This window comes from Leptosomus discolor, chromosome 3 (genome assembly GCF_034619465.1).
Source record: "Leptosomus discolor isolate bLepDis1 chromosome 3, bLepDis1.hap2, whole genome shotgun sequence".
Lineage (NCBI taxonomy): Eukaryota > Metazoa > Chordata > Aves > Leptosomiformes > Leptosomidae > Leptosomus > Leptosomus discolor.
In genome coordinates this window covers 85,563,093-85,588,509 of record NC_141393.1, presented here as the reverse complement: position 1 = coordinate 85,588,509, position 25,417 = coordinate 85,563,093, and the positions used below count along the sequence as shown (strand labels likewise).

At 45.9% G+C, this 25,417-nt stretch overlaps 2 protein-coding genes across 4 annotated transcripts in view; one reads left to right on the top strand and one right to left on the bottom strand.

Moving 5' to 3' along the window:
* Window positions 1-6,691, top strand: part of AK5 (adenylate kinase 5) — an 82,742-nt gene extending 76,051 nt beyond the window's left edge. The window contains exons 13-14 of the mRNA XM_086462899.1: window positions 1,434-1,622; window positions 6,581-6,691. Coding sequence (XP_086319025.1) covers window positions 1,434-1,622; window positions 6,581-6,691 — 300 coding nt within the window. The remainder of the gene's footprint in view (window positions 1-1,433; window positions 1,623-6,580) is intronic.
* Window positions 6,692-9,816: 3,125 nt separating this feature from the next.
* Window positions 9,817-25,417, bottom strand: part of ZZZ3 (zinc finger ZZ-type containing 3) — a 33,448-nt gene continuing 17,847 nt past the window's right edge. The window contains exons 3-11 of one of the 3 annotated variants that reach the window (XM_086462896.1): window positions 25,132-25,286; window positions 24,931-25,049; window positions 24,565-24,639; window positions 24,284-24,385; window positions 23,297-23,392; window positions 18,535-18,687; window positions 14,115-14,249; window positions 11,479-11,579; window positions 9,817-11,158 (exon numbers count right to left, since the gene is read on the bottom strand). In XM_086462896.1, coding sequence (XP_086319022.1) covers window positions 11,014-11,158; window positions 11,479-11,579; window positions 14,115-14,249; window positions 18,535-18,687; window positions 23,297-23,392; window positions 24,284-24,385; window positions 24,565-24,639; window positions 24,931-25,049; window positions 25,132-25,286 — 1,081 coding nt within the window. In that variant the 3' untranslated portion in view covers window positions 9,817-11,013. The remainder of the gene's footprint in view (window positions 11,159-11,478; window positions 11,580-14,114; window positions 14,250-18,534; window positions 18,688-23,296; window positions 23,393-24,283; window positions 24,386-24,564; window positions 24,640-24,930; window positions 25,050-25,131; window positions 25,287-25,417) is intronic. The other 2 variants (XM_086462897.1, XM_086462898.1) reach the window with 2 other exon arrangements.

Sequence of the window (25,417 nt, the reverse complement as noted above, 5' to 3'; positions counted from 1 at the left end):
AGGGCTGTCCACAAGGTAGCAATGGCAATTTCTGTACAGCAGTCATTTGGACTTTCTTTTCAGTAGCCATGGTAAAAGTATGAATTTCTAATGGTCACTAGTGTGAAGAACAATCATCTTTTCTCAAGACCTTTCAACTCCTTCCTGAAAGGTATTCTCCAAATCACTGCTAGAAAGGGAAGGAATGAGAAAAAGCCCGAGAGCCTTTAATACATAACTACATGGAAAAATACACTGAAGGATTTAATACATAACAGCATGGAAAAATTATCACACTGCTTTTCTCAGATCGTGTAACACCTCTATTTTACTTGATAGAGTGGAGTTTATCCCTTTAGACTGAGCCCAACAGTTACTGCTCAGACAAAACCTGGTGTCAGCGGGAGCTGTGCCTGAGCAGGGTGCACGACAGAGCATATTGCAAGATTTAAGCTAAACGACACAAGCATTTTTCAGCATCTCAGGGAAAGAACGACAGGGATTTGTGTTTAGAACTTTTGGCTCTCTCCTAAAATACTATAAGGAACATTTTGTTCTTTCTTGCCAGTTCTTTTTCAGCCATGAAGTACTGCAATGTCTACAATCAAATGTAGATAGTGACAATTATTTACTATCTTTGCCAAGGCCTGGGAATAAAAATAAATAAATACATATTTATTTGCTTTGTAGAAAAAGGGCAGACTCTCCCTTATGACTCATTTGGCACTAGCCAAAGAGCACTAAATGGTGGGCTTCTCATAGAATTTGGGAATTACTCACCAGTTTGAAAATGCAGAGAAATGGATCACGTCCTTCCTTGATGCCATGGCTAGTGATGATGTAGAGCTACACCACAAACATTGACATAAAATAGTGTGTGACAGAGTGATTTGCAGCCTGTATTCCTGTGCATGTGCCCAATAACAAGCATTTGATGGTGTCCCAGAGCCCATCTGTGGCAACTCATTTCTGTTTCACGTGAGCACACTTTAATTTGGACATTTCCTTCTATTGCCTCCTGAAATGCTAAGCGATGGTTTACCACTCTCTGGGTGAAAATACACTCTTCACAGACTGAACAAAGCAAAGGCTAGAGAAATAGCTGTGTCAGGCATTCCATGAGTCCAGCGCTGTTTGCATCAAGCTTTTATCAAGCAGTTGCAAACTGATGATTGCTGGTCCAAGCAGCCGGAGTTTTTCAGATTGTGTCTCTCTCTGTATGTGTAGAGCCCAGCCAAGCACAGCCTTGGTCCTGAATACAGGGATCTCTCAATGCTGCCACAATAAGAGGTGTTTGTTGATAAGCCTAATTTCTGCATAGATAAATACAAAAGTAACTTGCTAATAAATTCCTTGATGACTTTTTTGGTGTCTTTTCTTTTTAAAATTATCCAAACAAAATCAGTTTTGTCAGGGCAGTGGTTTGAATACTTACTGGTTGTCTTTGTCTCTAGATTGGAGAACCAAAACTTGTGTTCTGCTTGGACTGCTCTGCAGAAACCATGAGCAGTCGCCTTCTGATGAGGGATGAGAGCAGCCAGCGCTCCGATAACGCCGAAACCATCAAGGAAGGAATCGAAAGCTATTACCAAGCATCAAAGCCTGTGATTGCATACTATGAAAGGAAAGCACAGTTATGCAAGGTAAATGGCTTCACCTTTTTAATTAAGTTATTGCTTTTTAGTTCCATTATATGAGCAATATTTGGAAAATACTGACACAACACCATTTATGAACTGTATTAGCTTCTGCACTTTACAGTTTGTTCTCATCTAATGCTTCCCTTGTTTGTTTGCAACATCTACAAACTTCTGAGTTCCACAGTACAAATTGAAAGAATAAAAGCAGATTTATCCTGCGTCTGAGAACATATCCTGAGTCACTACCTCATCTGTATAGAATCTCTTATTAAACATTAATACTCAAAGCTTTTCTTCAAGTATTAGGATTTATTTCTCTATCAGGGCTTTCAGAATTGGGATGAATGATTATGTTAATCCAAAACCCTTTAGTTAAATTTACAAGACTGACAGTGTATGTCCTGAAATAAAACAGCCTTGCACACAGGAAAGATCTTTCTGCTGGAATAAATTACATAGTTGTATTAATTGCAATGAATTACCTCGGTTCACGCCTGCTCAGGATGTGATATTTAAAGCATTCTTTTTATTCTCTAATCAATACTTTACAGAGAAGCAAGAAAAATTCCACCAGTGCAATTAACTGATGTATATGCTGGCACATCTGTAAACATATTTACATGGGATGTTTATATTTCTTTTTCTTTATTTCTCTGCTCTGTCACAGCAAACTGTCCCTCATATTTAGCTACAAAAAGATCTAGTCCTACTGATCCTTCTTGTCCTAAAAGGAGAAGAATCCAGTGATAGTTTCTGAAAATATTATGGGGACTTTTTTCTGGAGGCTGTAGCAAACACGCAAAGCCCATCTCACAAAGCTTTCTCCTCTGCAGAATTCCCAGCAGAGAAACGTGTAGTTAATTTACGCACGCGTACCCCGACCTGAGAGCCGAGTAAATGATGTAGTCCTGAGAAAATGGATACTCAGAGGGAGGGTCCCGATTTGCGTCCTTGGCTAACCCCACAATAAGCACACAGAGGGCAAGCTCTAGAGTGGCAGAAAAAAAATCCCAAACTGCTTTTACTTTTTAAGCTTAAGAAGAATTATCTGGTTTTATTTGTGTTTTCTTTGACGAGCTGCCTCGCAAGGATGTGTCTGGTTAAGAGCTCAGTCCAACACCCAGTGCACCAACACAGTGCGGTGCAAAGGAAAAGGGAGTGCTGTGTATCTCCCAGACCGCACTGCAGCGAGCTGTGCCTACCACGGCCTTTCCCTTTTGGTGCACCAGGGCAGCGACAGCCCCGAAGAGAATGCAGCTGCACTGAACACTTCCACACAGCTTTCGCATTCACCGTCTGTCACCTTCCGCTTGACGTGGACTCTCCTTGCCCTTCCTTAATACTCCTGCTGCACATTTCTGCTCCATCTCCCATGCGATGGCAAACCGTGCAGTCTTTTCTTGAAAGCTTCTAGCGACGTCCTCCTTAAGGGACTTGCCTAGTCTGTGGGTCAGAACTGGGTATGTGCTTCGTACTCTCCTGTCGTTAGTTTTTGGGGGGACTGACACTGTGTGTTTGCATGTTAGAAAATACTCGTACATTGCTCGAACAGTGCTTGCACTGTTTTTCTTACAGTGTCTGTACACGGTCTGTTCCCACTTCTGGTGAATGTCAGTGCTCAACACGCTTCCGTCTTCTGGAAGTGGAACTATTGGGTATGAAGCTCTGTAAAATCAGCTTTATAAACGTTATCATGTAAAGTGTCCTTTTAAGGTTGAAAAATGTGTTCTATTTTTCTTGAGTAGAGTAGTTGTTAACAGTAAGTTGGAAATTACCTTTCCAATTAACTTTAAAAAAAAATCATGTTTTGGGGATACAGGTTACTGTTCCGCGGTTCCTTTCGCAGTCAGTTACAGACACCCAGCTGCCGCTGCGGGCACCGAGTGGGTGCTTTTAACAAGGACCTCGTACTGGAGAGGCATGGCTGAAAGCACTGCTCACAAAGCCACCAGCTGCCTGAGTCTGTGGGAATCAGAGGTTTCAGACGAGTGAAGTGAAATGAAATGAAATGCCCTGTGGTGGTTGCAGTCAGCAGGTAGATACTGTTGGTTTTGAGTTAATTTCTCAGTGATTTCCAAGGCAGCTGGGCAGAAAAGTGCGTCTGAAAATTTAGTAGGCACCTGCTTGTGTTTTAACGCAGTGAAATGTAACTACCTTTGGATATACAGCCCTCTGTCAGTTGAGAAGAAAGGGAGGAAAAAACCTGGTTGTTTTTAATACCTGACTCATCCTTTAAAGCCTTTTTCAAGTGACAGTGTGTGGGAGGGTAATAAGTAACGGAGAAGAGTAACGCATCGGTAGTCACACAAACCAAAACTGATCCTGCCCAGCGAACGCAAGACACCTAGGTGGTGTCTGAAATACAAGCTCCCTGTTCAAAGCCAGCTGAGGAAAAGGGGTGTGAGCGTAACACGTAAGGAGGCAATCCAGAGCGGAGGCTGTCCAAAGCCTTCACTGCTGCAGGTCACATGCTCTGGGAGCTTAGCCTACAGAGTTCACCCAAAATGCATTCTGCTTTTCCTTTTCCTTTTTCTTTGCTTTTGCTTTCTCCTTTTTTCACAGTGGTGTTCTACTGTTCCTTCCTAAAACCCGTAGAAGTCGCATGCTGGAGGAGGCCAGCACAGGAAGCACTGGGGCTGTCGTTAGTCACGCTCATCCACATTTTACTGTGACTGTGAGGAAGTCAGCATTCCAGCCAGTCATGAAGGGCAGCAATTTCCACGCTTAAAACCTAATTCTTCATCCCAGCTGCCTAGATCTAGACCTGAGTATCAGTCCCGGTTCTAGAAGAGGTCACTGAAAAGCCCCTGGCAGTCAGCTGTGCTGAGAGGGTAGATCGGTTAGCCAGTGCAGGGGTATTTATGGATTAAAGAGATCATAAAAGTACATACTGAGGCAAGAGAGCTTTGAAATGGCTGTGGCCTTCACCCTGTGTGTTTCCCGTGGGACAGCCATATGAAAATAGGGGTCTCGGCAGTGGAGCCAGACAAAACAAGCTGCTTTACAGCAGCTGAGGTGGGAGCTGCTAGTTTTCTGTAACCGGAGGAAGTCGGCCTGAGGTCCAGGGTGGTTCACCATTCCCCTTTTCTCTTCGCTGCGAGTAGGTAACCCGCTCCTAACCCTTCTGTTTCTGTGGCACAGAGAGCTTCAGCAGCCCTGCAGCCCTTGTTGGAGAACGGACCTTTCTAAGGCACCGCCTGGTGCCTTATCGCAGGATATTCCAGCGTGGGCACAGCTCAGCCTCGCGTGACGCAGCCGTGTCGGCAAGCACCAGCACGGCAGCGAGCCCGGGGAGCCAGAGCACCGTGCTTCAGGGGCTGGCGGGGGGAGAGGGTGGTGCCCTCGGGCCAGGGGGTACCCTTGCAGCGAGTCCGAGGGGACTGGGCCCAGCCAGGCAGGGCTGCTGGAGGCTGCCAGGCTGGAGCTGCGGGGGTGGCGCAGGCTGGCTGGGCGCCCCAGCGCTTCCCACAGGGCGCAACAGGGGACCAGACTTCGCAGCATCTGCGGGTGCCACCAGGAGCGGAACCGAGCCACAGGGTGTGAACGCAGCCCCTTGCTGGAGCTCTGCAAGGAGCAGCTGCTGCCTCCCACACGGGCTGCGCGCCGAGGGACCGAGAGGAACACGCGGTGCAGTCAGGCCGTGCAGGAGCTGGCTGCCAGCCAGCACCAAGTCTGAGGAGGATTTCATGGCCTGCCTCAAAAATACATTTTTTGGAGTCTGAAACTCCGGTTATTCTCCTGCAGAACAAAGAAGAGGCAGTAAGTAGGATGGTCAGGAATGTCCCCTGCAAACCTGACAGCTGCCTGGCACCCTGGTCAGCAGTGTGGCGGTGAAAATGCAGCGCACAGTTCAGAGAAAGAGGGTTTGCCAGAGCTGCCATGGGCCCGTTTAAATGTGTGCAAGTCCATGGCACGGAAGACGGAGCACAGAGCAGCAGTGGGGAAGCTTGCTTTTGAGGGGGGAGTCAAGGCTCTCGCCAGGCGGTTGAGAGGAGCTGAGTAATGAGCAGATGCCATCGCGTGGGGCGCACCGCCGGCGCGAAAGCTGCTTCTGTCAGCACCGTGAAGGCAAGGCAGCTCTCCCGCCTCAAGCAGTGACCGGCACGACGCTCGCTGCATGGGCTGGGCATGAACCTCATCGCTCAGAAAAGCTCAGTGCTACCTTACGTTTTCCAGGGAACACACAGAAGTACCAGTGGCTGCAGACATCACTCCTCTCTGCTAGGATGCAGTGCTCTCTTCCTCAGCGTGGGAGAGTAAATTGGGCTTGTTTTTGTTGAAGTCCAGTCACAAAAATAACTTGAACAGCCTGGACAGCCTCCGGCCAAAACAGAAACTTTGGGGCGTTAAAGACAAAAATTTCTTCAGCGAAAGTGAGCTCTCGTACGACAAAACCACTAAAAGGCGCTGTGCCCAAAGGTCCTCCTAAAACCAGAGCCGACTCGCCAAGGCTGCACCTGCAAACGCCCAGAAACACACAACGGTGCCGCGTTCCCACCTCCAGAGAGCTTTTAGGTCAGCCGCAGCGTTACGTGCTCCGACGCTTCGGATGGCAAGAACCAAATTAACAAGTCGGTGCTGTTCATCTCATGAACGGTGCGATAGCAGAGTCGCTCTGGCCGGTTTCTGTTGGAAGGTAGTAAAATAGTTTCTAAAAAAATCTTTGGAAACTGCTCTGTATATCAAAGGTGTAATTTTACTTAAAAACACGCATACTTCGGAGAAAGAGCTTAAGCTCCCTCATTTGGTCAATGTGCTTTGCCTGCAGAAAGTTCTACCAATAAACCTGTGGAAACACAGTGAATAACAGGGTGTACGGGAGCTGCTCCTCTGTGTTAGAATGCTCCTCACGTGGAACAGAACTTCTGTTTTATATTGGACCAGTCTTTTGTGCCAGTGTTTAGATTCTGAGGTAATTCTTTGTAAATTAATCAAAACTAATGGCTTTTGCTGCTTCACAGGTTGATGCAGAAGGAACACAGGAGGATGTTTTTCTGGAAGTCTGCAAGACAATTGACTCTTTTCTCGAAAAGGAAGAGGCAGCATTTTCTTTTTCAACAGAAACGCAGTAGTGGTGTGCACACAGCCTCACCGACGTGCGCTTGGCTTCACGGACGAACACTGTTCGAAGCAATGCTGCTTTCGCCGGAGGGGTCTGGGATTTGTGCATGCGGTACGTAACGCTAGGTGAAACCTCCTTTCCCTGTTCCGACGGCGCGCCAACAGGACGCGGCCTGGATGCTAACGCCGCACCACGAGCTGTCCGTTGTGTCGCTGGTGCTTTGCTCCTCACGGGTTAACCACAGCGTGGTGAGCAGCAGCCCCAGTTTGCATTTGGAAACTGGGCAGTGCCGGGCCAGCGGTGAGCTCTTCAGCCACATCATCCACCGTTCAGCCTGTTAACTTTAAGATTACTGCATACAAGTTTCCCTTTGGTTATTATTTTCTTTTAATTGTCGGTATCAACTTCTGTGGTGTCACTTCGCTTGTTCCTGGGCTGTAAGTGACTCAGATCTGTTCCCTGTTACATGCAGCTGTAAGACAGCTGGAATTAGAGCCAGAAATTACACTAAACTTTTCGCACATCCCCAGACCACTGTTACAAGAAGCAGAAAAAGTAATTGAAGGTGAAGGTCCAGTTAAATATTGTGGATGTCTGTCAGTCCATTATGGAGCAGACACCATTTTGAGGCAGCCTTGTCTCCTGCTGGGAACTGCAGGGTGTTGGAAGTGCCCGCTTCCCCCTTCTGTGAGCCAAGGCGAAGGCAACGAGCATATTGTGTAGCTCCATGTGCAATCCAGTAATTAGCTGTATTAACAGCAGTTTTACTGTATTCCTTGGAGCCTACATATAAAGTTGACTGTGAGCCAGAATGTGTGGAGATGTCTTTAAAGCACACGTTGGAACTATTGCAAGTGCAAAATTCAGACCATCACCTGTTGTCTTGTGCTGGCAATGCCAGCACTTCGGGAGGGGGGAAAAAAACCACCACCAACAACAAAGGAAAACATCAGGGATCATTTGATTCATCTTGCTTGCATCTTTAGTAAGCCATTTATCCATAGCATCTGCAAAAAAGCCTGTAAAAATCCTATCGTATTTCTGTTAGGTTAACCAAAATAGTGTGGAGTTCCTTTGGTATTCTGATAGCTACATAAAAGCTTGTTTGACTTTCCTGTAAAGTAATTGCATCCTCTTACTGGAACTACTGGGTGAATCACAGCTGAAGTGGGTTGCATGATAGCTCTTACTGTTGAAGTTGTACTTAATGCAGCGGATTTGTACTTTCGGAGTGACCTCTCTTGTAATGAAGACACAATACGAATAAAACCGGTACAAAAAAGAGGAGCAATGGTTTCTGTTACAGTACACGTGGGTTTAATCCTTTTTAAAGCACAGTACAGGACATGAAAATACAGCTCACACGGGCATGCTTACAGAGTGTGTCCCCTTCCATGCAGGGCAGGCTCTTGGCTTTCCCTCCCTGGCCTTTGCCCTGCAAACGCGAATTCAGTCACCTCTAAGGGGCCGGTGTAGCTGTGTGCTTGTCCCTCATATCCTGGGTGCTCCTCCTTCCCCCGGTCCGCGCACAGCCTGCATTGTACCCTGGGCTCGAGGAGGAGCACCTCCAGCTCCCGACTGGTGCCACTAAGGGACCGGTAACGTCTGCAGTTCGTAAGCAAGAGGCGCTCAGAACGCATCAGGCTTGCGAAGGCAGGTTTGGCTAAACCGAGCCTTGAAGCACTAGCAGCCGTCTGGTGTAAGATCTGCCCCAGAAGTAAGATATTCTGGAGTTACCACGAAGTTGCAAATTCATCTGGGTAGGTTTTCTGGAGTATTTTTTATTACTTCTAATTACAATATAAGTTAAAAAGGGTGGAGTATCATACTTGTGCAGGTCAGGAACAAAGGCAACAATCAGCTGCTGATTTTTTTTTTAACTCATATTACAAAGATTTAACATACAGTTTGTTTATTTTTTCTTTCTGCTTCTTCTGGTCTTTTCTGTGGAACAAAACAAAAAATTCCCACACTTGATAGGGTGTATGTGCATCAGATCTCTACTTGCCTATGTTCATAATGTATGCAAGAGAAACAGCTGTATATGCATGCAAATGGAAATATAAATATTTATACATATTCAATAAAAGGAGGACTTATCCAAGACACTTCATTCTCCTGGGTGATTCAGACTTGAAATTCCCCTTCTGCTTCCAGTCTCACTCAAATTATACCACAGCTCTTCGTTCTTCCCAAGCTATCCCAAACTGGCAGCTGAACCTCTCACTAAGGTACTTTCCTTATTTTCTTCCAGTCATTTTTTCAGGTATCAACAGAAAACCAGTATTGCCACAGATTCTCTCCCCGATAATACACCTTCACCAGCCCTAGCTTCCTATAAACAGCACGAGTGACGTGGAAGGCACTTTTTGTGCGGCACTGGAGCCTCTCAGGGCTGTATCTTTCCAATTAAAAACTGAAATGCCTCATGTGAATTTTGGTGTAGTATTTTTTTTAAGGTTTATTAAATTTACCTAAGATTACTAGGTACACGAGATAGGTTTACATACGATACTTGCTCAGTGCTTCAGTAACTGTACTGCAGGACCTTCTAAATAGATTAAACGCTTAAAATTTTTTTTTTCCCCTAAGCAAAAAAATAACTACACCTAAAGTTATTGCAAAACCTAGTACCGATCAGTTTGTACTTAGAGGTGCAGCCAGCCAATTAGCCTTATTGCCATCCTTTGAAGTCAAATTAGTTTATTTTCTAGCTAATTACTGCGAGTCTTCAAGCATCGAAGCAACTGGCAGCCTGTGACAGCCCTAAAATAATCGAGTGTTGCTGAACCACAAGCTGCGCACCTCCACAGGAGATGTGTGAACAAAGGTCTGTCACGGGAATTACACAGCTGCCCCGAGGACGGCGTGCCGCGTGCCACGGCCACCAAACCCTGAGCCTCCTGCGCTCCGAGCCAGAACAGCCTGGGCAGGGCCGAGAGCCAAGCGCCGGCCCGGCAGCCGGCGAGCGGGGTGCGGGTAGAGCCCCGCCGGGCCCACCCAGCCCGTGGCCGAGGGGCGTCTAGCGGGGCTGCACGGCGCCTCTGCTCGACCCACCGAGCGTCCCGGTCCGCCGTCCGTCTCGATGACAGCGTCGGAACTGCACCCAAAGGAAGTCACAGCAAGCTCTCTATATATAAACAGACTGTATCCACATAGTTTATTTCTCACAGTTCTCCTGACAATTGAACATTATTTAAGAACATACTGTATACACAGATAAGAAGAAACATACAAAATGTTTTAAATGATGCACAACAAAATCCAGCAGTATAAAAGAATGCATGTGAACCCTTGCTCACTGCTCAGGCTAAATTTAATCACTGTTTAAATAGTAATAAAAATACAATCTTTCATGGATCTTGTGCAGACTACAAAAGAGGAAAAATTATTACCATATATATGATTTATATTAGGCAGTTTTCTTTGATGAGTTGCACTAACAACTCCAAATACAGAGGCAGAAGGCTGTGTATTTTATTTTAAAGGAGTTAATGTTGAGTATTAGAGACTTTACACAGTTACTACCACTGGCACTTTTCACCATATTTTGTACACATCACACGATCATCTTATATAACATTACATTTAAAAAATATATCTGAGTGACAATTTTATAACATTCACACACCATGAGCTGGTTAAGGAAGCAATGCCACAGTTGCCCCCTGTAGTGCTTCACTGTTGGTAAATAGAGTTCATCGTGGTTTAAAAAAAAATTAAAAAAAATAATTAAAAAAAAATTGAAAGTCAATGTGATTAAGCAGCTCCGATTTAATAAAGGCCTGTAACCAACCATCGCCGAGACAGTGAGTATTTTTAGAGTACATCCTAGAAGCAAACACTGTCATTGGTTAAAACCTTGCCTAAAGAAGTCAGTTACTGTGCTGAAAACTATGTCACAACAAAACTGCAAGCTACTAAACTGGTTTTATATAAATACTTCATCTCCTCTGGATCTCATCGTAACCGAGTTCTTCAAAGCCTTTGGAATTTACTCTGTCTTTAACGTGTGCTCTCATTTCTGGCTCACCCTTTTGTACGTTTTTCTTTTGCATTCAGATTCACCACCTAAAAGTGACTAACGTGGTGAAAGAAAAGTCTCCCAGTGAAACCTTCCGCACACCAGGAATGTTCAGCTGCTGCTCAGTGATCTAGAACCATGACAGCTGGAGGCTGCAGTCTGACAAGTACCCCCAGGAAGCTGTCATGCTGTGAGCGACATTTCAGGGAAAGCAGAGTCTTTCCAAAATGTGCACAGAACTAACAATGGTGCCATTGTTACTTTTCAAAGAGGACAGTAAGCCCAAGATGGTCGATCCGCCTCCCATGTCATCTATTTGCTGGAAAGTAGTTTGGGTCAAGATAATTGTAACTGGTGCCCTGGGACATGCAGTAGTCTCTGTCTAAAAATGTCTCTGCTCTGTAAATAGGTTCTAACTGATGATCTTCCTTATGAATCTCTGTTTCATGCAGACTGCAAGGGAAAGAAAAAGGTAACAGTTTAAGCAGTGACCATCTTAACCGATTCATGCCACATTCGATACCCGTTAATGAGCGGAGTGCAAGTTCCCTCACCACTGAGCAGCACCAACCTTACCTCGGCACTCGCCGTACCAAGGGGCAGGTTTCACACACCCAGAGCACGCTTACAAAGCGCAGCTCCCGCGGACACACGCTCAAGCGTCTTCCCCTTCGCCCGGCACGCTGTGCTGGGGCAGACTCCCCACACCCCCGCCCTGAGCTGCGCGGGCTGAAGCCCATTGCCCGTCGCGAGCGGAAGCGCACGGTGCTCACCAGTCAGAGCAAGAATCGCAGAAGTCCAGGGACATCTCTGGAGGGCAGTCTTGGCAGTGCCACCGGACGCCCTGGATGGGCTCGATCCCGCAGTTGTCGCACTGTGAAGCAGACAGAAGAGCACTGAAAAACCACCAGCTGCAACCGCGTCCGTCCCCAGCAGTGCACGCCGACACGCCAGAGCGCCACGCGCGCGGGTCGGCTACTGCCAGCCCATGCAGCCGGGTCCTCCTCGCCACAGGCCGTTATGTACCTGTGGGCAAAGGAGTCCCCGTGCTCTAGGCGGGGCCCTCCAGAGCCCTGAGGATTCACCCACCTTCCTCCCGCTTCGCTGCCCACCCCCCCAGCGCCCCACTGGCTTCCCCTCCTGCTCAACGACGCAGGCCCAGTCCTGCCGGCAGCGCCGCTCGCCCTCACACGGCGACGCGGTGCACGAACGTGACGCTCCCATAGCTTAGGTCCAGCCACGTGAAACGTCTGCGTACAGACCTGCCTCCCACGGCGGAGGAGAGCAGCGAGACCAGAGCAGCAGAGCCTGTCGGGAGCTCGATGGGCTCCGGTCAGGACAGACAGGTCAGACCGAGGCCCCTTCGAAGCCAGGGCCTCCAACAGCATGCGGGGCGGGCTGGAAATAACAGCCAGGCGGCTGGGAAGGCAGTGGGACACGTTCAGGGAAGGGAACGGAAGTCTGAAGCCGAGCAAGATGACTACATCTAACCCCTGAGGAGAGTCAGGGGCAACACAACGGCAGCCGAGTGCCAGAGCAGGGTGGCACGATGAGGGGGAAACACAGCTCAAACGAGACGTCAGTCCTGGATGAAAAAATCACGACGGTAGAGAAGAGGAGCAGAAACGCAGAAATGTTGGATAAAAAAAGGAAACCTGGAAAACGGGACTTGAAGGCCAGGAGATCTCCTCGAAAAACCTAAGAGCAGCGCTGCAGAGGCAGGACTGGGAAGGAAGGCGAGATGAGGGAGACAAGGCTGTGCTCCCGCAGCTCACCCTCCGCCAGGTCCTGACGGCCTCGCAGCGACGCCCGCTCGCGCAGCAGCTCGTCCCGGCACAACCGCTCGGCTCCAGGCCACGCGCCGCACGGGCAGCTCTGCCTCAGCTGTGCCCTCCCTTCCACAGACGGCTTTCGGAGTTTGAGGGCTGACAATGAGTGAGGAGGGACTAAGCATACTCAGGGCTGTTCTCTGAAAATACCAAGTTCAGAATAATGCTAAGTACTTTAAAAAAAATGGTTCCAGTTATCTCAATTTCAGAACCAAGACAGTGCAAACCCCTGACCTTAATTTCTGTGCTCCAGCTTCCCTGTGAAACAGAAATCATACCATGACTTCCATTTCCTAAGGAAAAAAAAAGTATTTGCAAATCGCTCTGGTATTACAGCCACAAAAGCCCTAAAAAGCCCCCAAGGGGTTCAGTAACTTGGTACTCAGCGCAGAGTCTGAGTAACCGGGCAGTAACCGAGGCGAAGGCCCCGTGGGCCCGAAAGCATTCTGAGCGGCTGCTGGGAGCGGGGCAGCCCTGCTGCGGGAACCCGCACCACCGCCGCGTGGGGCACGACAGAGTCAAGTTCAGAGGGCAAAGAAACCTTCCAGCTTGGAATGCTCAACGCGGCGTAATGCCCAGGTACCTTTCAGAGTAACTCCGCGCATAAAAAGCAGCTGGTTTGTGACCTGGAAGCCTGGTCTGCCTGAGCGAACCTTTGAGTTTTTTGGGGAAGAAAACTAACTAAAAACCAAACCAACCAAAACCCCCCCACACCATGCTAACTTAAAAATGAAGATTAGCAAAATAAAAAGCACCTCGGTAGTCTAACACCACAACTAGGCCTGTCAATGCCTACGGACGAGGCCGCCTGAATCTTCCAGTCATTTCGAAGTGCACTTTACAGGGAGTGCCTTTGAGCTCCTGCACAAACGGGTACGGGCAGTACACCGGGCTGCAGAGCGCCCAACGAGGGAAGCAGCTGCTCCAACACAGCGGCCGGTCACGCAGACGATCCCTCGCAAACCAGAAGACGTAGCTTACAGAACGCCCTTCCCTTCGGGCCACCTGTGAATGGCCGATACCGGGCCAGCACGTTAGTTCAACCTAACGTTTGCTTCCTTAACGTCACATAACCATCGCTTCGTGTCCTTGCTTCAACTTCTGCGAGTTATTCCTTGACAGGATCGGGAACCTGCTGCACAGCAGACCCGTCCCTGACCTATTGCTGTCCGCACTCCACACCTCTGCCCCTTCTTTGGCCTCAGGTGAAGCGACTCCGAATTCACAACCCGAGAACCACGACCAAGGGGTCACTGCCAAACAGGGCCCAGGGTCAGTGGAACCCTGTAACCGCTTCGCAAGGCTCCTGCGCTGCGCTCGCGCGGCCGGAGGAGGAGAAGGCAGCGCGCTCAGGAGCTCCCACGCAGCATCAGCACCCAGCGAGGCCCGATAAAGAAGGGCAGAGGGAATGGCTTCGGGTGCCTTCACTGAAGGCGGCGAGGGAAAGCAGAACCAGCGGACGAGAACTAAGGAACCAAACTCGCTACGTTAAACAAAGCCTTTGTAGGAAACCCAACCCGCGGTACCTTTGAAAACTTCTACAACGCACCGAGTAACAGAAGAACACCTCTGAGACTCACCTTGAATCCCACGTGCTGCACAAACCCACTCTCTGCATGCATCTGCTGGAGCTTCTGCCTCTTCAATTTTTTAAACTCTAACAGCTCTTTGTATTCGGGTAACTCTCGATATGTTATTGGAATACTCTCTTCATCCTATTCATTGTTAAAAAAAAAGAGAAACAAGCTTTACTTTAGGCACGTAACGACGAGTAAGACAAATACTCCATAAATCACTATGTACGACTAATAATCTTTGAGAAACTGCTGGCAATATATTCTAACTAAGAAACAGACTGGGGCATTATTTGTAAAAACATAGCACACCACAGTGCACACAGCTACCTTACATTTAATTCTTGTATTATTTATACTTTTACCCATATTATCCTACAAACAAGTTTCTTCTGGTGAGGAGCTCAGCTGTGGTACACAGGAGAGAGCAGTGCCTAACTTCAGTTCCGAGGGCTGTCTGTCACCTTAATGCCCAACTGCAACTTGCACTCGATCCACTTGTCCGTATGTTGTTGGCAAAACGGCAGCTGCACTAAAGACTTCGCTTTTGCTTACGACAAAGCTAGTTTATGTTGGTTGTAAATACTTGAAGACAGGCATTATACTCGAGAACTGGAGATTCAGGCCACTTTTATCAGGTTAACTGATCTCTCTCTTCACTATTCTGTGGAGCAGTACGGAATAACGCTATTCAGCGGATAGTCACGATTGTGGCTCTGAAGTACTTTCAAAGCTGCGAAAATATTCAAACCAAATCATAGAACCATAGAACAGTTTGGGTTGGAAGGGACCTTAAAGACCATCTAGTCCCACCCCCCTGCCATGGGGGCAGGGACACCTCCCACCAGAGCAGGTTGCTCCCAGCTCCATCCAACCTGGCCTTGAGCCCTGCCAGGGAGGGGGCAGCCACGGCTGCTCTGGGCAACCCCTGCCAGTGTCTCACCGCCCTCACAGGGGAGAATTTCTCCTAATATCTCATCTAAATCTCCCCTCTGTTTGAAACTTTTACCCCTCGTCCCATCTCCACACCCCCTGATCCAGAGTCCCTCCCCACCTTCCCTGCAGCCCCCTTTAGGCACTAGAAGGCTGCTCTAAGGTCTCCCCGGAGCCTTCTCTTCTCCAGGCTGAACACCCCCAGCTCTCTCAGCCTGTGCTCACAGGGAGCTGCTCCAGCCCCTCAGCATCTTTGTGGCCTCCTCTGGGCCTGCTCCAGCAGGTCCGTGTCTGTCTTGTGCTGGTGTCCCCAGAGCTGGATGCAGCCCTGCAGGGGGGTCTCACCAGAGCAGAGCAGAGGGGCAGAATCCCCTCCCTCGACCTGCTGGCTGCACTTCTCCTGATGCAGCCCAGGATGCCGTTGGCTTTCTGGGCCGCGAGCGCACGTTGCCGACTCATACTCAGTCTTTCACCCACCAGCACTCCCAAGTCCTTCTCGGCAGGGCTGCTCTCCATGCACTCATCCCCCAGCCTGTGTCTGTGCTTGGGACTGCCCTGACCCAGGTGCAGGACCTTGCCCTTGGCCTTGTTGAACCTCATGAGGTTTGCCCGGGCCCATCTCTCCAGCCTGCCCAGGTCCCTCTGGATGGCCTCCCGTCCCTCCAGTGTGATACCCAAAAAAATCATACCCCAAAACTTTTTACAGTGTTAATAATTTCTACAAAATCTACAAACTCAGATTTCTAAACGACCCATAAATCAAGACAGCACCAAGCTTCCATTATATGCATTTTTTTTATTTGAAGACAGTCAATCTTAACCGTATTAAGTTCTCACCTTTACCTGTAAGAATAAAAAGTGATGAGAAGCATATCCCATGACGGGAAGAGCAGAAGCTTCAGAGTTATCCAACCCCTCCACCCCTTTACTTCATGCTGTCTCTTAATAGCTTAAGAAAACAGATTGCTGTTTTTCCTAAATTATGAAGAAGTTTGTCTCCCTACAGGCTGGTGCATGCAACTTTGCCAGCGATTTACAACAAACGGTTCTCCCTCTTTAAGGAAACACACCATTTCTGGTTTTTCTCATCCAATTTTCTTCAACAAAGGCTGAGGACCTCTACGTTATGAGCAGACAGGAGCTCTCACTCTAATTCAGGTGCCTGTTTCAGGATGTTTAGCTGTAGCAGCTGTACTTGGTGGAGGTCAGCTGTTCTCAAAGAGGACAAGTCTTTATTGGTGCAGAGCAGCTTTCGGATCCTATACTGACAGGAACGTTCAGTTACGGAAAACAACTACAAGGTAGTAATCAAAATTCTTCTAAAGTAACCTACACACGCGATTTCAATTTCTTTTTAGGAATCCATGAAGATTAAAGAATCTGTATTATTTATTAGGTTTATCAAAGGAAGTGATGGAAAGACTGTTAAATTTCTAAAGGCCTTATCAATTCTTTAATTGTAATTATGAAACTGTATAAAGGGCTAGACTGCAAATGTTCAGAAAAATCAAGGTTAAATGCCCTGAATAAATTGTGTGGGGATACACCACACTCAACATAACACAGGGATTCACCTCCCACGGAAATCTCAAAAGATTTTCTGAGAAAAGCTGCCTGGCACAACACAACTGCATATCAAATGAACCATGCTATAACAGCTCCAGAACGGTACGTGGTTCTATTCTGGGATAGCCAGACTGCTCCCAAAACGCAGCCATCCTAACCGAAAAGTGAACGCGCTCTGTTGGAACAGAGGGTCTTCACCTGGGAGTAACTCACTTGCACTAAACCCATTTTCAGGAGCGCTGGCTGGTGACATCCAGGCAAAACCTTCTGCCTTCACAAGGGAACAGCACCCGGTGCTTCCACCGTCACGAGGCCGAAGAAAACCTTTCCTACCATTTCCGTGCTACACCGAGTCTCTTCCCCACCACGCTGATGCAAAGTGTTTTTCTCCAAGACAGTGACTGTCACTAAGAGACCTGACTTTTAACATCAGAACAGAATCCTCTATGTTCATTCTGAACATAGTTCATGATCTCTTTTTTTCTTCCAAATTGCTTCTATTTTGCACTGATAACGGGTATTTTTCTGGTAGCTGAGCTCACCTGTGTCTTTCTACAAGCCAGAAATATATCCATCTGGAAATGCTGCACTAGTGAAGAAAGAAAAGATTAAGCCAAATTAAAAAAAAAAAAAGGGCGGGGGAGGGCACAAGTCCACCATTATCACTGCAAAAACATAAACAAGCAAGTTCTGTCCAAATTAAAAAAATCCCAGATGATTTACGGCTCCCCTATTCATACTGGAGTCAGGACACCACGGCAAAACCAAAACATTTTAGGAAAACATTTGGAGCAGTTAGAAAATACGTATTTAAAGAACAAAAGAATGTTTGCTCAAAAACAGTCCCATCAAGACAAATCATAGTCATCTGCATCTCTTCTAATACACATTTTTCTCTTCAGGCCTTTTAAGGTTCAGACTGGAATAGTCAAAGCCATCAGCAATGTCTGCAGGTGAACCAAAAGACCACCAGAGAGAGACTACAGAGCAGGAGTGACGGTGGGACTCAATAAAGCAAATTTAATAATTTCAAGAAGATTACGCAGTGCATGTAAAAAAGTCAATACAGAAAACGAATGGACTTATACTGCGTGGCCTGAGCACTTCTGCTACACAACGAGCTTTTCACATACAAGATGTCACTAGGCTCACCAAAATAAAAAAAATAAATTAAGGAGTCATGTTCTTCAGCCTAAGCACAGTAAAGCCCCAGCGACTCACGCCAGCTGTGAGACCGGCCCAGCATCCTGGCGGTGGGATGCAGTCCCTCCAATTCTGTGGTTCTATATGGAAGTGGGAAAGACGTGGCTCCCAAATCTTGTAGTGGTACTGCATGTGGTAAATGAGGGAACTGGAACGCTACACGATGTCGGAATACATTGGGTTAGGATATCTACTAGAATTTGCCTCTAAAACCACAAAGATTTGCTTGTTGACTGACAACTCAGCCTGCAAGTTCATGCTCTGAAACAGACTTTTAAAAAATCCATCACTAATTCAGCCAGCGAAGGAAGACAGAAAGCAATGATGCCAAGAGCAGTCACGTTCTGCCAGAGCTCTGTGTAATCCTTCTAACACACACCTTTAACCAGAGTCATAACTCTACAGTTTGTATGACTTTCAAACTCATGTCAGATCACTTTTTGAAAATACCCAGCTGAAACTTTTCAGAGCTGTTTCAGGACAAAACTGTTTATTACTTCTTTTACGTACTTCCTTTCTGGTTAAGTCTAAATTTTCTGCAATTGGAGGCCTTTGTATTAACAATGTGTTTATAATTCAAAATGGCTCATGAATCTTACCACAATTTAATACTTACTTGATGATATTTATTTTATGGCAAAGATGTTTAATCCTCATATTATTCATTAAACAAGGTTACAATGACAGTAAGCAAGACATTCTCTGACTGATTTAAACGACATACCGATACTTCCTCTTCTGCTGCAGTATCCATATGGCTGTGAAAACTGGATCTGTCATCGTCTTCATCCATATAAACTGGAGGTTCATGAGATGTCATGAAAGTTGAAGGTTTGAAAAGATGTTTATTTAAAGGATGCTGCCGTCTACTTGATGACTACAGTGAAAAAATGATATATTTTAAAACACATTCCTTGGCTATCATTTAAGTAATCCTCATCGATAAAACCTTGCCAGAAATTTGCTCTTTTGCACTGAACAAGTCTATCATATTTCTAATTATTTGTACTTCAACCTCTCTATCAGAGCCTCATACAGCTAGAGTTTTTCTCCCCCATAACAAGCGAGATCAGATGAACAGTGCAACACTCCTTTGGCAGGATCACAGTAAGAAAGAGCCCTTACCACAAAACCCTGCCGTCTAAACCGAGGAGACAACGATAGGAAAACAGCAAATAAAGCTGTCCAGTTCTGAAGACTGAGAGCCAAAGCACAAAGATAAGAGAAGACGTGCAGGAGTCACGAACGGCGCGGGCGTGAGACCGAACAAAGAAGTGGTTTTGCTCAAGTCCAGGATCCAGGAGACCAGTCCGGGCTTGACACCTAGCACCAAGTTCTTGGATTAGCTTGTGCCTTAGGAAATTTAAGTCTAGGCTAATCGCCCAGATATCTTTCCTAGTCCAGGGAGAGAAAAGGCCACTCGTGCCACCATGAAAGAGGTTTCTAAGCGTTAGAAACAACTGCTCTCTGAAGGTTCTTTTTCATAGCCACTGACTGGAAAAGAAACCTAAAACATGTTAGATGAGATAAATTACTCCATTAGCGTATATATAAAACCTTTCAACTTTAATGCTGTCTGAAGGTGTAGAATGCATGGCAGTTTTAAAATAGATTACTTAAAGGCACTCAGCCCCTATTACTTATTCCCCATGGCAGAACAAAAAAGAATAATTTAAGTTGAAGGAAACTGACTCAACTTTTTACTGAGCTACTTTCCAGACCAGCATTTTGACATCTTACATGTCAAATCTTACATTCCTCAATTTACTGAACACTGTGCGGATCAAAAATCACAAGTATGAAAAGTGGGGGGTTTAATTGCCATAAGAAAGAGGATTGTCTTACACCGCGTCGAGCTTCTGCCGCACAGATAAAGCGTGAGGAATATTGACAATAGTTAATGTTTCCTCTTTTTATGCAAGACTTTTTACCCCAAAGGTGCCTACACATCTTTGTTGGCAACACAGACGGTGGGATGGAGAGCACCCTCAGCAGGTTTGCCGATGGCAGCCAGCTGCGTGGTGCGGTGGACACGCTGGAGGGACGGGAGGCCATCCAGGGGGACCTGGGCAGGTCCGCCTTCCCAGCACAGACAGCTGCGGGAGACCTTCGGGGGGGCTGCAGGAAAGGTGGGGAGGGACTCTTTACCAGGGAGTGCCCCCCACAACAGGGGGGTGGAATTACAAGATCTTTAAGGTGCTTTCCAACCTGAACCACGCTGTGATTCTGTGGTTCTGTGTCAGTTACACATCTGTAATTCTAGAATACAACCATTGAGCTCTAAAGAGTGAACCAGCCTCTAAAGAGGGATTCAGCATTATCTGACAGCCCGGCAGTAAAGGCAAAGATCACGCAGATTATCTTAGATGCCATGTAGCTACGCACAGAGGAGCGTAAGAAGGAATTGAGACTAGCTGTAGTCACTCCCAAGGGAAGAGGTGAGGTCTGCAGTAATGACTGGAAGCTGGTACCCCAGACCTGCAGAAGAACTACAGCGCCCAAAATAAAAATGAACATTTTGTTCTAAGACTAACATACTATTATCCATTGTGCTGAGTTTTCCACCTTCAGCCTTATGATTACTGACTTCCCGTGTGTTGCTGCTTTTCTGGTTTCCTTTAAGAGTTCAAACCCCCCAAAATACTTCTATTTATAACATTAGACAGTATTTCAGCTTGAGCTGACACAGTAATTTGAACATTCTGTTAACAGAAGGCAGATCTGCATTCAATACTAGATCTGGAAATCAAGAAAGGGGAACTGTGTTGAGGATTAAACAGCAGCACCGTTGTGCATACAGTTACAACCTAGGAATTTAACTGAGGATTTGAATTATCTTTTTAACAGGATTCTACTTCTGGTGAAGAATGAACTAAAATACTACATAAAAGCAGACAGTTAAAAAATCATTCTTCCTGTGAGAAATGTATCTTCTGGATTAAGCTTAAAAGCAGTCGCACTAATGGTATTATGTAGGCATTAAATTGAAAATGATAAGTCATAACTGAAGAACTGAACACTAGAGTTCTAAATCTCTGATTCAGTTCTATTTTCACCAGTAGTAGATAATGGTTATACAGGAAAATAAACTGATCCACCCTGTGTGACTTCCTGTATCACTTACCAGAAGAGACGTTATGTCACGTGAGGAGACACACCAAGTAACTTCAACAAGGTGTTCAAGAACTGAACAAGCTTCTCACTCCCCAGTGACCATCTAAAAGAAGCACCCGGGGCAATCCCCGCGGAGAAATGCAAGGACCTTCTTGCAAAGCACCTCTCTTGACACAATAACTTACACTAAATAGATCTGGTTTCTATTCTCCCACAGACACAGGCTTTAGGTATCAACACCCAGTTTCATACTTCTGTTCTCAGCAATAAAGCAGACACCACAGCTGACAGTGTACGTGGTATCGCGGTAAGGATGAGCACTGCGCGGGCACGGCCAGGCTCCCAGCACCCCTGGCACTTCCCTCCTGGCACGCTCTTATCTCACCGGAGAGGTGGCAGTGACCGCAGCCTGGCACGGCGCTGCCCATCTGTGCTCTGCGCAGACAGCCACACTCGCAGGCTGAGAGCACAATTCCCACCCCCACCCCACCGGTCTGATTTGTCACCTGCTGTATTTCCTACATGGGATCCAAACACCAAATGGAGACGCTACCTCGACGCAAACCAGGGCACAATGACCTTACTGTTACGGCTGGTAACCGGGACCTGAATCGCCCTGTGCGAACAGACCCAAGTGTCAGATTTGCTCTACACCTAAGCTTAAGGAAAAGCTGTAGGATGGTGGCCTTACCGTTGCAGTATAAGAATGTTAAGAATTTTATAAAAAAATACATTTCACACTTGGATATACTGTGTTTGCACGTGCAGCAGTGGGGTTCAAGAGCTTTATGGATCACTGTTCAAATTAGTGAAAAATACAGTTAAAATGTCACACAAGTGCTGATTAAGTACGGCCACTCTATCAAATAAGTGATCCGCTGCCTGGCAGCACTGCTCACATTCTGCAGCAACAGTCTTTCCAAAGACAGCTAAGAGGACAGAGGAAAAGACATGCGACTAATGGTGAGGTGACATCACGATCTCAAAGGACAGTAATTTTCAGAACTAAATTTTCAACCCCTTTTGAAATCAGCCCCACAGTATGGTAAACCGCAGGTAATTTAGAGTTCTGACAGATGCATCTCCCCACAGTACTTAAGGTATCAATGCTTCCAGCTGTTTTTTTGTTTCTTCTGCCAGCAAGCGCTTTTCCAATAGACAAGGTGGCAGAGTCACGTCTGCCCCTTCCCTTCCCCTGTTTATAGAGCAGAATAGTAGATCAAAATCCTGGTGAAAGCAGAATGGCATTACCATGACGGATGGCAAACTGGAAAGCCTCTGATGGGAGCAGTTATTGTTTGTGGTAACGCCAGAGAGCACTAGGAGACAACTGAGGGTGTGGAACACTAAATCGTGAGAGATGAGCTCTGGTAGATCTTCCTGTCGGCCCCTCAGGCAGTGACTTTTGTTCCCAGCCTTTAGAGGGACTAAATCTGCAAATCTGCCTTTTGCAGAATCAGTGTAAGGCTTACTCTATTCTTAACCAGAAAACATCATGGACACCTTGATACAAAAACATCACATGACTCTACAAAACGCCGTTGTGTCAGGTTTTAAAGAACTTTTGTAAACACGACTAACAAAAAAACCCCAAATACAACAAACAAAACACCCACAAAACCTGAGATCGCCCTCTTCAAGTGTCTAGTGTCCTCATGAGTATCCAAGAGTATCACATTATTTAAATCAAAATATATCTGGTCTGCACAGAAATCTAGTCTTTTCTTTTGCAAATTAAGACAACTTCTCAGGACCATATTCTTTTCTCATCCATTCCAAGATCAGAAAAAGCACCATATTTTAATGGTCATTTACATGACCATTCTATTTTAATGATCATATATGTTGCAAATCAAAATAAAACATGACATTTCAGTCTTAAGCCTATGCTTGTGCCAGTTCAGTATGCTCAGTTATACAGAATTTTCCATGTTTTTGTTCATTAGAAGATGACGGCACAATATGAATTACAGGGCTCCTTATCCTCTTCCAACAGGGTTCTCATTATCCTCTTCTAGACCAATTACGATTAGCTTGCAGATGAGGATAAAGTACCCCAAGACCAATCATTCGGCCCTGTCAGTTCAGCCTGCAACCCGACTGCTACGTTCCCTTTTCTGACACAAGCCCCCGAGATTATCCGACAGAGATGTAATTAATAGATGCTGACGTGAAACTAGAACAACACCCAACTCACTCTACAGTGCTAATGGCAAAGGAAAAAGATTATTAAGAAATACATGTAAGGTGGAACTAGTTTGTAAGAAAGCACTAATCAGGAGTTAAATCTATTGAAACTATTAATGATTTTGACTCAATTTGCCTATAAATGCAAACAGAAATACAGAATTTTTGTTGTAATATTGTCTCACCTTTTTGGAATATAAATACAAGTTTGGAGTTCTTCCTGGAACTGGAATACCAGCTTTAGTCAGTTTAATAAAATATTTTTGCACTCTACTGGCAACCTAGAAAAAACAACACGTGACAATTAAACGCCAAGTGTAACAGGCCTTCGCTTCACCATTCTGCCAGCATTGCTACATCGGTTCAGAACGTAAGGACAAGAAATCCTCATCTTCTGCTTTGTGACAGCTACTCCAACCACCACTATCTTGCAACTCTGCATCTGTAGTATTTCCAGACACTTCGAAGGCTTTCAGCAAAACCACCCCAACAAGTCAGATGCAGAACTACTCAGTGTCTCCACACCCGTGTCCTCCTGTGGATCTTGGTCCCGGCACAGAACCACCTGTTCTGCCTGTGTCCCCCTCTCTGCCCACCCTGCGGCACCCGGCGCTCCAGCGTAACGCTGCCCCCAACTCAAGGGGTGCTGCCAAAACCGACCCAACAGCCAGGTCTGGCAGCTTCGGCGTGGCTCTGGGGCGCCTTCGGAATTCTGTCTTTGAAACACAGTTGCACTGCTGTCATGTGAAATGCAGGCCCTGCTGTTACGTTCTTAAGAAAAATTAAGTGATCACTGAAAAGACACTGGATTTTATTTATTGCTATTAAAAAAAAAAAAAAAGACAACTACAAATAAATCTTCTGTGAATCTGTATCAACTGCTAGACGCAGAGACTGACATCGCTAACACCACAGCACAAGCACTCAAACAATGCCCAAGCAGTCACATTTTTTTCTAGAAAAATAAGTTTTATTGCTTTAATTATTAACAAAATGAAAATAAACCCTCTTTTAAAATCACTCAGTTTGTGAATTGTTTTTTCTGTCAAAAAACCCCTCAAATTAGAAATAAATTACTTGAAGAGAAACCTGGATACAATCTCTTACCAGTGCCTCCTAAAAAGCTTAAAGTCACAGAAAGGGATTATTTCTCAAAGCATTCTACTTGTTACCTGCTTCGCTGTTCTATTGCCCAGCTCATCAGCTATCTTCTGCCACCGCCGGGACTCTACCTCCTCTGGTGGATACTTCAAAAGCAATTGCTCAAGTTTTTTCTAAATCAACAGGGAAGAAAAACAAATACATCCTTCCTAGTAGAGACAGCAGTTGTCAAAAGACAAGCATCTACATACACGTCACTCTGAACTTCCACGTGCTTTAAACATTATTGCACAGTTTGCTTTTACTCTCACGTATGCTACCACAGCTACAAAACGGAAGAGCTTCCCATTACCTGTTCCTCTACAGTCCACAGCTGATTAAAAGTTTCAGGTTTGGTCTCATCGCAAAGTCGCCCTCTTATCATCTGCTCAAACAGAGAAAATGAGATACAGGTTTAGAAAAAGTAGAGTTAGGATAACTTGATTTTAACTCTTTTCCTACCCATGGAAAACCAAACCAATTAAATGCATGAAAGTGTGAAATAAAATTTGCCTAAACCAAAAAAAAAGTTCTCTGATTTCAGTACATGAATGACATGTCATCGCCAATATTAACATTTAAAGTAACAGTTAAGATTATCCATATACTCATATTAAAAAAGAAAAAAATCCAAAAATTACTATTTAGTAAAATTTTATCTTTCTTTTGTAACAAGTACCTGCGGACGACTGTTTGTAGAACCTTCTGGACCATCACTTAAAGGCAAGACAGAGTATGAAATAGACTCTCCATCCTTCTTGGGATCCAAAGGACTTTTTGGTCTTGCAGGTATACCTACTGTAAGCAACACAAAGAAGGCATTACTAAACCTCCACACCGCTCACTTCTTTCTCGTACTGCACGCCCGCTTTCCTTTTACCTTTGTCAAAAATCAGCTTCACCCTCCTACTGTTACGTTTTCGGTTTTTGAATTCTCTCTCAAAGTTTCCAAGGCTAGTGGTGTATTGGTCCCAGGCAATCTCAGGGAGCTGAACAACTCTCTGAGGATATGGAAGACCCATATCGACCTGAAAAAACAAGAATGGAAAGTGAAAAGCAGTATTTAACGCAATCGCTGTACAGCCAAACAAGATCCTACAAATCCTGAAAAGTTATGAAAACCTGATACTGCTTCTTAGCCAACAGCAGAATTCAAAATCAGAATT